The 15908-nt window shown below is 37.0% G+C and overlaps 1 protein-coding gene across 3 annotated transcripts in view; it reads left to right on the top strand.

Moving 5' to 3' along the window:
- The window catches only part of Sult3a1 (sulfotransferase family 3A, member 1), a 28456-nt gene that overhangs the window by 4523 nt on the left and 8025 nt on the right, over positions 1-15908 (top strand). Inside the window, exons 1-5 of one of the 3 annotated variants that reach the window (XM_011243194.1) lie at positions 834-864; positions 8395-8546; positions 10979-11187; positions 13608-13734; positions 14622-14716. In XM_011243194.1, the coding sequence (XP_011241496.1) occupies positions 8405-8546; positions 10979-11187; positions 13608-13734; positions 14622-14716 (573 nt within the window). In that variant the 5' untranslated portion in view covers positions 834-864; positions 8395-8404. Of the gene's footprint in view, positions 1-833; positions 865-2179; positions 2231-8394; positions 8547-10978; positions 11188-13607; positions 13735-14621; positions 14717-15908 lie in introns of those variants that run through there. The other 2 variants (NM_020565.2, XM_011243193.1) reach the window with 2 other exon arrangements.

A 15908-nucleotide genomic window follows, 5' to 3' on the forward strand; every position in this document is an offset into this window, starting at 1 on the left:
TGTGCTCACTCATTAACTCCTGGATGTCCAGCACTATCTACCTTGGCCCATGGTGTATCCATATCTGTGTTATGTTGTCTAAACATAAACTGGATGTTATGAATGAATTGATTTGCATTTTTCTACATGCTGACCTGCCAGCTGAACCAGCATCATTTGTTAAAAATATTGTCTTTTTACCACTGGATGGTTTTAGATCCTTTGTCAAATATCAAGTGACCATATGTGTGTGGGTTCATTTCTGGATCTTCAATTCTATTCCATTGATCTTTCTGCCTGTCTCTGTACAACTACCATGCAGGTTTTTTTTTGTTTTTTTATTTATTTTATTTATTTATTTATTTATTTATTTATTATATGTAAGTACACTGTAGCTGTCCTCAGACACTCCAGAAGAGGGAGTCAGATCTCATTACAGATGGTTGTGAGCCACCATGTGGTTGCTGGGATTTGAACTCCTGACCTTCGGAAGAGCAGTCGGGTGCTCTTACCCACTGAGCCATCTCACCAGCCCTACCATGCAGTTTTTATCACTATTACTCTGTAGTACAGCTTGAGGTCAGGGATGGTGATTGCTCCAGAAGTTCTTTTACAGTTGAGTATGGTTTTTGCTATCCTGGGTTTTTTGTTATTCCAAATTAATTTGAAAATTGATCTCTCTAACTCTATGAAGAATTGAGTTGGAATTTTGATGGGGATTGAATTTAACCTGTAGATTGCTTTTGGCAAGTTGACCATTTACCTGCTAATCCATAAGCATGGGAGATCTTTCCATCTTCTGAGATCTTCTTTAATTTCTTTCTTCAGAGACTTGAAGTTCTTGTCATACAGAACTTTCACTTGCTTGGTTAGAGACACACCAAGGTATGTAATATTATTTGTGACTATTGTGAAGGGTGTCATTTTCCTAATTTCTTTCTCAGCCTCTTTATCCTTGGAGTAAAGGAAAGCTACTGATTTGTTTGAGTTAATTTTATATCCAGCTACTTTTCTGAAGTTGTTAATCAGCTTTAGGAGTTCTCTAGTAGAATTTTGGGGGTCACTTAAGTATAAGACTATATCATCTGCAAATAGTGATATTTTGACATCTTCCTTTCCAATTTGTATCACTTTGATCTCTTTTTGTTGTCTAATTGCTCTAGCTAAAACTTCACATACTATACTGAATAGAAAGGGAGAGAGTAGACAGCCTTGCTAATCCCTGATTTTAGTGGGATAGCTTCATTTAGTTTGATGTTGGCTACAGGATTGCTGCATACTGCTTTTACTATGCTTAGGTACAGGTCTTAAATTCCTGATCTTTCCAAGACTTTTAACATGAAGGTATGCTGAATTCTTTCAAATGCATTTTTAGCATCTACTGAGATGATCATGTGTTTTTTTATTTCTTTGAGTTTGTTTATGTAGTGGATTATGTTGATGGGTTTCCTTATATTGAACCATTTCTGCATCTCTAAAGTAAAGCCTGCATGATTGTGAGGAATGAAACTTTTGACATGTTCTTGGATTCATTAGGCAAAAATTTTATCGAGTATTTTTGCATCAATGTAATTATCTGAAGTTCTTTCTATTTTGTTTTTGTATGGTTTGCGTATAAGCTTAATTGTGGCTTCATAGAATGAATTGGATAGTGTTCGTTCTGCTTCTATTTTGTGGAAAAGTTTGAAGAGTATTGGTATTAGGTCTTCTTCATAGGTCTGATAGAATGCTGCACTAAGACCCATCTGGTCCTGGGCTATTTTTGGTTGGGAGTCATTTAATGTCTGCTTCTATTTCTTTAAGAGTTATGGGACAGTTTAGATGGATTATCTGATCCTCTTTTAACATTTGCATCTGGTATGTGTCTAGAAAATTGTCCATTTCATCCAAATTTTCCAATTTTGGTGAGTATAAACTTTTGTAGTAGGATATGATGCTTTTTTTTTTTTTTTGGATTTCCATGTTATGTGTCCCTTTTCACTTTCTGATTTTATTAATTTGGATACTGTCTCTGTACCCTCTTGTTTGTCTGGCTAAGGGTTTATTTATCTTGTTGATTTTTCTCAAAGAACCAGCTCCTGGTTTGGCTGATTCTTTGAATAGTTTGTTTTGTTTTTATTTGGTTGATTGATTATTTCCTGCAGTCTACTCCTCTTGGGTATATTTGCTTCTTTTTGTTCAAGAGCTTTCAGGTGTGCTGTCAGGCTGCTGGTGTAAGCACTATCCAGTTTCTTTTTGAAGGGCACTAGAGGTATGAGTTTTCCTCTTAACACTGCTTTCATTGTGTGCCATAAATTTGGGTATGATGTGTCTTCATTTACATTAAATTCTAAAAAGTCTTTTAATTTCTTTCTTTATTTCTTTCTTGACCAATTTATCATTAAGTAGAGTGTTGTATAGCTTCCATGTGTATTTGTGTTTTCCATTGTCTTTGTTGGAATTTAAGACCAGCCCTAGTCTGTAGTGATCTGATAGGGTGTATGGGATTATTTCAATTTTTTATCTGTTGAGGCCTGTTTTGTGACCAATTATATAGTCAGTTTTGGAGCAGGTACCATGCGGTGCTGAGAACAAGGACTATTCTTTTGCTTAACAATGAAAGGTTCTATAAATATCTGTTAGATCCATTTAGTTCACAACTCCTGTCAGTTTCACTATGTCTCTGTTTAGTTTCTCTTTCCATGATCTGTCCATTGCTGAGAGTGAGATGTTAAAGTCTCCCACTATTATTGTGAGGGATGTGATATGTGTGCTTTGAGCTTCAGTAAAGTTTCTTTTATGAATGTGGGTGCGCTTACATTTGGAACATAGATGTTCAGAATGGAGCATCCATCTTGGCAGATTTTTCCTTTGACCTGTATGCAGTTTCCTTCCTTATACTTTTTTATAACTTTTGGTTGAAAGTTGATTTTATTTGATATTAGAACAGTTACTCCAGCTTGTTTCTTGGGACCATTTGATTGTAAAATTGTCTTCCAACCTTTTACTCTGAGGTAGTTCCTGTCCTTGTTACTGAGGTCCCTTTCCTGTATAAAGCAAAATGCTGGGTCTTGTTTATGTATCCAGTCTGTCAGCCTATGTCTTTTGGGGGTGGGGGGAATTGAGTCCATTAATGTTAAGAGATATTAAGGAATGATGATTGTTACTTCCTTTTTTTGTTTTTGTTATTGTTATTGTTAGAGATGGAATTATGTTTGTGTGGCAATCTTTTGGGGGGTTTTGATAAAAGATGACTTTTTTGCTTTTTCTAGGGTGTAGTTTCCCTCCTTGTGTTGGTGTTTTCCATCTATTATCCTTTGTAAAGCTGGATTTGTGAAAAGATAGTAGTGTTTAATTTGGTTTTTTTCATGGATTACCTTATTTTCTCTGTCTATGGTAATTGAGAGTTTTGCTGGGTATAGTAGCCTGGGCTGGCATTTATGTTCGATTAGGGTCTGTATGACATCTGCCCAGGATCTTCTAGCTTTCATAGTCTCTGGTGAGAAGTCTGGTGTAATCCTGATTCAACTGCCTTTATATGTTACTTGATCTTTTTTCCCTTACTGCTTTTAATATTCTTTCTTTGTTTAATGAATTTGATGCTTTGATTATTATGCGATGGGAGGGCTATCTTTTCTGGTCCAGTCTATTTGGAGTTCTATAGGCTTCTTGTATGTTTATGGGCATCTCTCTTTAGGTTTGAGAAGTTTCTTCTATAATTTTCTTGAAGATATTTACTAGCCCTTTATATGGCAATCTTCCTTCTTCTATACCAATTACCTTTAGGTTTGGTCTTCTCATTTTGTCCTGGATTTCCTGGATGTTTTAGGTTAGGAGCTTTTTGCATTTTGCATTTTATTTGACTGTTGTGTCAATGTTTTCTATGTTATCTCCTGTCACTGAGATTCTTTCTTCTATCTCTTGTATTCTGTTGGTAATACTTGCATCTATGACTCCTGAGCTCTTTCCTAGTTTTTCTAACTCCAGGGTTGTCTCTCTTTGTGATTTCTTTATTGTTTCTATTTTCATTTTTAGATCTTGGATGGTTTTTTTCATTTGGTTCATTTGGTTGATTGTATTTTCCTATAATTCATTAAGGGATTTTTGTGTTTCTTTTTTAAGGGCCTCTAGCTGTTTCCTCTGTTCACCTGTATTTCTTTAAGGGAGTTATTTATGTCCTTCTTAAAGTCCTTTATCATCATTATCATGAAAAGTGATTTTAGATCTGAATCTTGATTTTCCCAGGTGATGGTGTATCCAGGACTTGCTATGGTGGGAGAATTGTTTTCTGATGATGCCAAGTAGTCTTGGTTTCTGTTGCTTCTGTTTTTACATTTGTCTCCTGACATCTGATTATCTTTAGTGCTCCCTGCCTTCACTATATCTGATGGGAGACTGTCCTTCCTGTAATCCTGACTGAATCAGAACTCTTCAGAGTCCAGCTGTCTCTGTGATCCTGTGATTCTGGAATCATGTGATTCTGAGATCCTGGATATGTCAGAGTTCCTGGGAGTCAAGCTGTATCTGGGACCCTGCAATCCTGGTGTGACCAAGCTCCTGGGATCCTGGGATCCTTGGTGTTTTAGAGTGTGTGGGAGTGAAGCCTCCTTTGGGTGTTGTAGTACTGGCTGCAGAGTTTGTGCCCAAGGTAAACCCAGCACAGACTGGAAGCATTCCGATTCCCTGGTTAGGCAGGGTTCCTGGGTCCCTGGATCCTGCTGGTCTCAGTTACTCCTGGTGGTATTAGAGTAGATGTTGCATCTTCCTCACCCCCGATCCTACGATCCTGGACATGCTCACTTTCCCTTAGTTTTGAGCTGTGGTGCCAATGCCTAGCAGTAACACTCACTCTGGATGGAGGTAATCCTTCATTGAAACGGAGTCCCTTGGAAGAGATTCTGAAATCTGTTTTGTAGTTTCTTCTGATTGTTCGTTTGTTTGTTCTTTGTTATTGAAACTAATGTTTTTCCAACATGACTTACATCACAGATGGGTGATCTCCCTCTATCCCTGGGTTATTTTGTGAAGAGTCCAGCAGTCCATTTGTTTGTTCACTGTTTCTTTCTTCTTTCCTTCTTTCTAACTTTACCTTATTTCTACAAACACTGGAAAGGATGAGGGAATTTTTATTAATTATTAGTGGGAGTGTAAGCTGATGAAGATAGTGCAAATATCAGGATAAAGTCTTCTAAAAGCAATTCATAAAAATAGAACTACAGCCAGGCATTGGTGGCACACACCTTTAATCCCAGCACTTGGGAGGCAGAGGCAGGAGAACTTCTGAGTTTGAGGCCAGCCTGGTCTACAGAGTGAGTTCCAGGACAGCCAGAGTTACACAGAGAAACCCTGTCTTGAAAACAAACAAACAAACAAAAAAACAACAACAAAATAGAACTACAATATGAGCCGGCTCTACTCCTCTTCCAAATATGCCCAAGAGAATTTATATCATTTCAAACAGGTACCTGCATTCATGTATTACCAAAAGATTTTTGGGGAGTCCTCAAGATTCACACATGCCACTGGGGATATCAGAGTTCCCTCCTGGGAATCTTTGTCTCAGTAATAAAAGAACTTAAAATCAGACTATAATCTCAATGTAACCTCATGGACAAATGTATTAGATAAATTTAAAAGAAAAACTCCATGGCAGACAAGCTGAAATCTCAGACCCTGCTTATAGGTAGGAAAAAGAAAGAGAAAAAGGCTTACCATTTGAGTTGAACCAGCATGGAGTTCAGCAACTTTGTGGACAAGCAACCACATAGCAGGAAGGGAGATTTAAAAATAATTGAAACACCCACAGTATCAGAGAAAGCATATTTATCTCTAGCTAGCACCTAAAAGTAAAAGATGAAAAAGAAAATGTTGGACAGACCCAACAGACACACATGGTAGCTTATAGGGACAACACTAGAGGACTGGGATTCTGAAGATGACAAGTACATTATCTTAATAATAGAAAACTATTCCTCTTATTTTTTTATTATATGGCTTAAGATAAAATTGCCTTCCTAGGGTATCCCATAGTCAGATCACTGTACTGCCTGTCTATAATGCTAGATGTCCACCCAGGTCAGAGATTTTATTCTCTTGACCAGAAGGAAATTTTTGCCTTTAATTGGCCTTTATGCTATCATCATCATCATCATCATTGATTCTATATTCACAATAACAAGGAAACAGAATCAGACTCAATATTTACCTACCAATGAATGGATAAAAATGAGACTGTGGAGTTTAAATGAAAATGGATAAAGCTAGAAAATATTGTATTAAGTGGGGTAACTTAAGCTCATCAAGACAAAGCATCATATGTCCTCTACTCTATGCAGATCCTAGTTTCCAGATTTTACATATATGTAGTTACATGGGAATTTGAATATACATAATGGAACTAGAAAAAAGACAAAAAGAGGGGAAAAGATATTTTAAGAAAAGAAGACATTTGAGTAATAAAACATTTATGACAGGTAAGGTAAATAATGAATGTAGACATAAGCAGAAAGCATGGAGACTGGGAGGAGTGTGGAAGGGTAACTTCAAACAAGTATGCATGAAAATTCCATATGGAAACATGAATCTCTATAGCATGCTTTTTAAACAAAATATTTACAACACATTTTATATTATTTTCTGTTCTAAAGTATAGTACCATTATTAATATTTTTATACAATATTTGTGGCCAAAGAAGGATGTTTCTAAAGACTATTGGTTTTAGTCAGATAAGATATTTTTATTAGAAGTTGCCCCTCAGATGTGGAGTTTAAATGCACCAGTGAGAGGTAAAAAGTAATTTGTAATTGGACATAGTACTATCAGAGGATCCAGCAATTCCTCTCCTGGGCATATACCCAAAAGATGTTCCAACTGGTAAGAAGGACACATGCTCCACTATGTTCATAGCAGCCTTATTTATAATAGCCAGAAGCTGGAAAGAACCCAGATGTCCCTCCACAGAGGAATGGATACAGAAAATGTTGTACATTTACACAATGGAGTACTAATCTGCTATTAAAAAGAATGAATTTATGAAATTCTTAGACAAATGGATATATCTGGAGGATATCATCCTGACTGAGGTAACCCAATCACAAAAGAACTCACATGATATGCACACACTGATAAGTGGATATTAGCACAGAAACTTAGAATACCCAAGATACACTTTGCAAAACACATGAAACTCAAGAAGAAGGAAGACCAAAGTGTGGATACTTCATTCCTCCTTAGAATGGGCAACAAAATACCCATGGAAGGAGTTAGAGAGACAAAGTTTGGAGCAGAGCTTAAAGGAAAGACCATACAGAGACTACCCCACCTGGGCGTCCATCCCATAATTAGCCACCAAATGCAGACACTATTGCATATGCCAGCAAGATTTTGCTGATAGGACCCTGATAGAGCTGTCTCTTGTGAGGTTATGCCAGTGACTGGCAAATACAGAAGTGAATGGCCACAGTCATCTATTGGATGGAACACAGAGCCCCCAATGAAGGAGCTAGAGAAAGTACCCAAGGAGCTGAAGGGATCTCTAACCCTATGGAGGAACAACAATATGTAATACCAGCACCCCAGAGCTCGTGTCTCTAGCTGCATATGTAGCAGAAGATGGCCTAGTCAGCCATCATTGGGAAGAGAGGCCCTTGATCTTGCAAAGATTATATGCCCCAGTACAGGGGAATGCCAGGGCCAGGAAGCAGGAGTGGATAGGTTTGGAAGCAGGGTAGGGGGAGGGCATAGGGGACTTTCAGGATAGCATTTGAAATGTAAATGAAGAAAATATCTAATAAAAATTGTTTTAAAATGTGATTTGTACTCTAGTAGAAGAATTGAAGCATATTCCTTAAGGATCTTTCTTATTTTCATAGCAAAAGTATAAGGAATAAAGTTATAATATACAAAGACACTCTTATATTATAAACCTGAATTCTGTGTCTAACAGTTATCAAGTATTTATGTTTACCAAATGAACAATGTTGAATATCTTGATTATATTCCCTGTACCCTAATTCCACATTTGTATATTTAGAATTAGAATTGCTTTTTCCCACATCTAATTATAGAAAAATATATCTAAGTTCTTGCCGTCTTTGTTTCCTCATATCTCGTACAGTGATAATAAAAAGGTAGCAATATAAGACTCTTATAAATTTAAATAATCTTGTATACATAATGTGTTTAATACATGAGAGACATTTCAGTGGTGCTTGTCACATGTAGACCACTCAGTAACTATTACTTACTATGGTAAAAGTCTAAAATTGTGGCTGGGTGGTGGTGGCACATGCCTTTAATCTCTGCACTTGGGAGGCAGAGGCAGGCAGATTTCTGAGTTCGAGGCCAGCCTGGTCTACAGAGTGAGTTCCAGGACAGCCAGAGAAACCCTGTTTAAAAAAAAAAAAGTCTAAGATTGTGAATAAATTTTTTTCTAGGTAACAAATTATGGACAATAAAGATGAATATTTGCTTAACTTCAAAGGCTATAATTTTCAGAAAACTTTAGTTAAAATGGAAGTAGTGGAAAATATAGAAAATTATGAAATTCGAGATGATGACATCTTCATTGTCACATATCCAAAGTCTGGTAAGTGTCTTATTTAGACATATTATGCTGATCTTTTGTTTTGGTTTGATAAGTGTATAAATGTCCTCAACATAGTGATGCCAATTAAACTGTATTAGTTTCTTTTCTAATTGCAAAAATGAAAGAATTTATCATGTCAAATAAGTCACTCTGGCAGAAGCTTGTCACCTTCTATCTTCAGTTAGGAAACCCAAGTAGGTGAACCTAATAGAGATAACTCCTCACACACATGCGCAAGGATTTGTCTCTATGCTGACTCCAAATCACATAAGAAAACCAATATCAGCTGCCACTGCAACCTAAATTTTAGAACAAGTTATGGCCAAAGAAAGATTAAATGAAACTCAAGTCCCTATGGCACATTTTGCTATGCATATATTTTAATTTATTGTGGAAAAATAGAGAGGTAAAAAGTCCTTGGCCAATAGCAGCTACTTGGTAAATGATGATGAATGCCTTAGCCTGTTGAATGAGACTGAGCTAGTCCAAAACCTTTTTCTGCAAAAGAAAAATGCTTTATTATTTAGAGGCTTTTTCTCAAACAATGATTCAATTTCCAATACATTTAATTTGTTGACAAGATTTCTGAGATAACTGTAATATTCTTCAAATTCTCAGAAAGCAGGAAAAAATTCTTGAGCAGTGGGGTTTCCTAGGATTATTTTTTAGGTTTGTGAAGCCTAATCAGGACAAGCTAGTCATAAAAACTTCTGTTTTATTGTATAGTCCTTTTAAGCAGGTACATCCTCTCAAATTCCATTTGTAAAGAATTGAAGCATATTCCTTAAGGATTTTTCTTATTTTCATAGCAAAAGTATATCTTCAGCAGAAGATGAAACTTGGATGTCTTGGTTTGAGTTTTTGACACAGACTAAAGAGTAAAGCTACAGCTGCTAATATTTCTCATGCTTCTCTCAAAGTATTCTTGTCCTTACATAATAACACCAAGCTTTTATGTCATGTTAGACCATTTTAGTAAGGATAGTTTGCAAAAATATTTGTTTGTACTAAATTCTACTTTGCTTTTCATCCTTGCAATGTAGAATATGTTACAGAACTTGAAAAACTCTGTGAGAAAAGAAATCTGTTTCACTGTAGGTAATAACTAAATAACTCAGCCACTAAACATTCACTAGGAGCTTATGAAGGTCCTCAGTAAGATTGAAATGGACAATGGCTGTTCATCTTGTGCAATGCAGGATACCAGACACATACATTATTACAAGCTCTGAGGACTGATGTCATGAGCAGTTCTTACAAAATTTAAGACTCATCACACTTCTTGGAAGTAGTGACCAAGCAAATCAAGTCCACCAGTTAATTATCTGAGGTAACCATCAATAAGCAATAATTAATTAATACATTATTTTTATTTTTATGCAGTGAATTTAATGGGAAAAACATTAATAAATGATAAATTATAAAAATAATTTATCTATTATTAATAATAAACTTATTATCTATATAATGAATTTAATTTAGTAAATGAAACCTAGTGAAATAGATTAAATAGAATTCATTACTAAGTTTTATTTTAAAGTTTAATAAATGCATGTTATAGGTAACATATAAATCAAAAACAATAACTTCACCACTATGATATTTATTTAATCACATCTGGGTCTGTCCTTAAAGGGAATAGCATTGTAACTTTGTATTTCCCAAATATTTCTACTGTAGGACTTGACACTAATGATCAAGAAACCAAATATCAGTAAGAACACTGAAATCTTTTGTATCCACTTTCAACATGTGTGTTCTGATCTGTTGCTGGGAATATGCCAGAGAAGTGTTTGAACATGCAAAGCAAGAGAAGGGGTGGAAACTGGAAATATTTGATTCTAATAGTTTTACTACAGGCAAACAAATAATGAAGCAATTTCAGAAATGAAATTACTCATGAACAACAAGAAAGTGACATTCAGTAATCTGATATATATTTTATGAAAATCAAGAAAAAAATATGGTAGAAGGGTCCAAACAGTTAAAAACAGAAAAGAAAAGAAAAAGTTGCAGTAAGATGTAAACACCACTCCCCCTGGTGTGATCTGATCTGACACACTGTGTCCACATGTAGTGACAAAGTACTTTGCCTGTGAATACCTGCAAATGTTATATAAATAACAGTTAAACATTACCAAAAGGACTCCACGTGAAACATAGAGTACACAGACACTACTAGAACAATCTGCACCACAACCACCTCCATTCATTCATGTGAGAATGGAACAAGAATCATTGATTCCAGCCTTATGTACTTGAGTGTTAAATACAGACAAAAGGAAATGATAACTGAGCGTATCCAATCATGCTTAGAGTGTAAAGGGGGGAAAAGGCCCAAATCAATTTTTTTAGATGGATGGCACTAGTGTTGGTATTCATTATAAAACCTACCTCAAGACTGAAAACAGGATTGTTATCTATTTTTACAGGTACCATCTGGACCCAGCAGATCCTTTCCTTGATTTATTTTGAGGGTCATCGGAACAGAACTGAAAACATCGAAACAATAGATAGAGCACCATTTTTTGAGTACAATATTCACAAATTAGACTATGCCAAAATGCCATCACCTCGCATCTTCAGTTCCCACATTCCATATTACTTAGTACCAAAAGGTCTCAAGGACAAAAAAGCCAAAGTATGTCATAAGCTTAGTCACTTACTGTACTCATAAAAATGTCTTCTCTAAGTACTGTATAATTAGGTTATTTCAATATTCGACTATTATAATGCAGCTGCTATGAACCCTCTTGTATCTGTCTGCTGGATGTTCTTCCACCAGCTTCTCTAGAATCCACATCTATAAATGGAACTGCATAGCCACAAGTACCAAAGTACTCAGCTTTGTTTCTATAGAAAATAGATTTATCATTTTTTTAATGCGTAGTGAACGATATTTTATCAGACTTTTAAATGTTTATTAACATGGCAGCTACCAAAATGTGTCTCCAGTAGATCTTAATTTTCATATTCATAGTGAGAGTAATCATGTTTGATGTTTATTGGACATAACTATTTTTCATTTTGTGAAAAGACTCTGTCATCAGCCAACATTTTTTTTTACATTCTTCAGTCAGTTTACTTTACATCACTTCTAGAAGAGAATCTATTTCAGCTAATTCACATTGCTTTTCTTTTTTTTTTTTTTTTTTTTTTTTTTCTTTCCATTTTTTATTAGGTATTTAGCTCATTTACATTTCCAATGCTATACCAAAAGTCCCCCCCATACCCACCCACCCCCACTCCCCTACCCGCCCACTCCCCCTTTTTGGCCCTGGCGTTCCCCTGTTCTGGGGCATATAAAGTTTGTGTGTCCAATGGGCCTCTCTTTCCAGTGATGGCCGACTAGGTCATCTTTTGATACATATGCAGCTAGAGTCAAGAGCTCCGGGGTACTGGTTAGTTCATAATGTTGATCCACCTATAGGGTTGCAGATCCCTTTAGCTCCTTGGGTACTTTCTCTAGCTCCTCCATTGGGAGCCCTGTGATCCGTCCATTAGCTGACTGTGGGCATCCACTTCTGTGTTTGCTAGGCCCCGGCATAGTCTCACAAGAGACAGCTACATCTGGGTCCTTTCGATAAAATCTTGCTAGTGTATGCAATGGTGTCAGCGTTTGGATGCTGATTATGGGGTGGATCCCTGGATAAGGCAGTCTCTACATGGTCCACCCTTTAATCTCAGCTCCAAACTTTGTCTCTGTAACTCCTTCCAAGGGTGTTTTGTTCCCACTTCTAAGGAGGGGCATAGTGTCTACACTTCAGTCTTCATTTTTCTTGAGTTTCATGTGTTTAGGAAATTGTATCTTATATCTTGGGTATCCTAGGTTTTGGGCTAATATCCACTTATCAGTGAGTACATATTGTGTGAGTTCCTTTGTGAATGTGTTACCTCACTCAGGATGATGCCCTCCAGGTCCATCCATTTGGCTAGGAATTTCATAAATTCATTCTTTTTAATAGCTGAGTAGTACTCCATTGTGGACACATGCTCCACTATGTTCATAGCAGCATTATTTATAATAGCCAGAAGCTGGAAAGAACCCAGATGCCCCTCAACAGAGGAATGGATACAGAAAATGTGGTACATCTCACATTGCTTTTCCATGAATGTTTTGATTAGCAACATTCTCTTTTGTTTTATCTATTTATTTATTCACTTTACATCCCAATTGCAGTCCCTATCCTGCCTTTCCTCCTAGTCCCACCCTCACACACCCTCATCCCTCTCTTCCTGTATTCAATGAGAACAGAAGGCCACCACATGGGTACAAACCCACCCTAGCACTTCAGATCTATTAGAAACATTTTTAATTTTAGTGTTATCAAACTGATTGTTTTTTAATTAACTCATATTTAATAAATTTTTATTTGCTTTAAGGGTATAGATATGTTTTTTGTGTTTTGTTTTCTTTTGTTTTTTCCTAACTTTTCCTTCCTCTATTCCTTTATTTTTTTCTGGATAAAGACTTGGTGTAGAGCCAAGGCTGGCATGAGATCTTCCTCCTGCCCTAGACTCTTAGGTTCTAGGATTGTGGACAGACAAGATTATTATTTTTATGTGTGAATTTTTATACTATTTATAGCTTTAACCTATATTAATTTTCTGAAAGATATAGAGAAAAATGTATATTGATCTGGTTATTGTTTTTTGTTTTTAAACTTATCTCCTCCATGCCCTCTTTGTACATGTAATATCACATAATACCCATTAATTGACACTCAAGGCAAATTAATTTTCCTGTCAAAGCTGTAATATAGTTTATTTTGATAATATAAGGCAAATTAACTTTCAGTATTTATGAATTACAAATAATATTACTTCTTAAGAACTTAGATACATTCTTGGGCATGTATGAAATGCCATGGAGAAAAGATGTTTATTACAATACTGTCTCTAATACCAAAAAGACAAAATAGGAACTTGCCTTTGCACAGGTCAAATACTAGAGGAAATAATTATACTTATTGTCATACTCAAATACTGTAAATTGTTTTGGTAATTTATAAGCTTAACCAAGGAATGTTAAAGGAAATAATTCTATAATTCTATCTACAGATTCTTTATATCTACAGAAATCCTAAAGATGTTTTGATCTCCTATTTTCATTTCTCAAATTTGATGCTTATATTTCAAAATCCAGACACTGTAGAAAGTTTTATGCAAACATTTCTAGATGGAGATGGTAAGTATTCATCCTTTTACCCAGACATAAATGAATTACACCAAATATTCCAGCTGGCCAAATTTTCAGACTTACAGAACACATTTTAAAGAAATGGAACAGGGAAATGAAATGTAAATCCATAACTTTTATTTCTGAAAAATGGAAAAGAAAAGAAGAAAGAAAATCAATGTCAGCAAACAAAAAGCAAAACCCAAAGAATTAATCTTGAGTGACAATTATATGTCAACTCCATTTGCCACCACCTGGTTATTGTACCTTTGCGCACCATTGAAGGGTTGTCAAGGCAGCAAAGGAAGTATTTTGGTTTACAGCTATTCTACAAATTCCTTGCAGCTAGTGACAAGAGTAGAGTGATCCATTCTGGCAGAGAGAATGTTGAGGTGAGTGTATGTTTCCCATGGGCCTGTGGAAGGTTTTATACCCAGGTGTTCATTACAGTACTTTAGGAGGATTAATTAATTCAAGAGGTTCGTACAGTGTGGAGCCAAGGTCTCACTCATTTGTAAGATAATATTTAGATTCTGTGCTACCTTACACAGTGAATATTGTTGCCCAGATATCTTATTAAACAAGAGGAGAAATAGAGAGGTGCACCCTCTGTGGAGAAGGAGGAAAACAAAACAGTGTGCCTTAAAGCTATCTTCAGCCTCAGGCCCTTGGGTGTTGCTTCCTTCCTACTTGTGTGGGTAAATTTATATAGGGTATTTTGATAAATGTCAGTTAATTGTTCCCCAAACCACTAAACATCTTAAATACTAATACAGATGTCCATTGCAGCAACTGTTTTATTTCTGAAATTTTCCTAACAGAGAAGAAAGGATAGAGTGTGCTGCTTACTATAGGCACACACAGCTTGCATTCTTACTCATTACCTTTCTTCCCAGTGGTAGGAAGCCTTTGGTTTGACCACATAAGAGGCTGGTATGAACACAGACATGATTTCAATATTATGTTCATGAGCTTTGAAGACATGAAGAAGGTAAGATGAGAAACCCATATTTTTTAATTAATTTAATTTATACTTCATCGATGACCCCCTCCCAGTCTGACCTCCAACAGTTTCTTATCCCATTCCTCCTTCCCCCTGTCTCCAAGAGGATGTTCCCACCCTACCCCCAGCCAGGTCTTCCCACTCCCTGGGACATCAAGTCTCTCCAGAGTTACTTTTAGATGATATCTTTTACACTGTTCTTTTCTTGGTTGAAAGCACATTCTCCCAGGTATCTCCACACTTCATTCTTCAGTGGGTTTTTTGCTGGAGATGATTCTTAATGTCCTACCTTGTGGGAACTAAAGGAGGAATAGGGAGGGACCAACAGAGCTCAGAGCAAGCACTGTTTTGGCAGGTGCTGCTGCCAGGCAGAGTCATTTGCATAGTCACAGATCAAAGCCAAGGGTCCGGAGCTTGCAGCTGAAACCTGAGTGAGAGAGGGAGCAAGGAGGAAGCTTGCCAGGAACACTATGGGGAGGGGGGGAGAGAGAGAGAGAGAGGAAGAGGAAGAGAGAGAAAGAGAGCATAAATAGCCTGAACTAGATCACTTATAGTCAGTCTTGGGAAACTTGGAGTTCTGATGTGTCTCTGTTTGCAAAGTGTCTTCTTTAGCTGGTTCTGTCTCATATGAATGGTGTAACCGTCCCGTCCTCTTGCTACCATCTGTGGGAACTAAAGGGGGGCAGGGGAAAGAGGGGCAAGATAGGATAGCCCACGTCAAGCCAGAGTTCCTCCTATGCTCTGGGCAGAAGGACACAGGAGGGATGCCAGACACTTTCCACTTGGCCCCAGGTGGGCATCTAAGCCACTGACCCCACTCGACAGGGGGTGGACAAGGTGCAGCCCCCGACCAGGGGGCCCAGGGCAACACCCTATAGCCCTGGGGTTATGGGGGAGAAGGCTGAGGGAGTGAGATTCCCACACAGGCGAGAGTAAGCTCAGCGGGCTTTGATGAACAGAGACAGTCTGTGGTTTTAGAGCTTTATTGTAGAAAGGCAGGGGAAAAGAGAAAAGGTAGAAGACAGAGAGAGACTGGCCATGTCCAAGAAAGGGGGAAAAGAGAGAAAGAAGAAAGACTAGAAAGTAGGAAAGAGAGAGTAAGAGGGAGTAAGAGAGTGAGAAGAGAAGATGAGGAGAAAGGAGGGGAGAGAGTAAGAGTAAGGAGAGTAAGAGAGCAAGG

This window comes from Mus musculus, chromosome 10, assembly GCF_000001635.26.
Source record: "Mus musculus strain C57BL/6J chromosome 10, GRCm38.p6 C57BL/6J".
Lineage (NCBI taxonomy): Eukaryota > Metazoa > Chordata > Mammalia > Rodentia > Muridae > Mus > Mus musculus.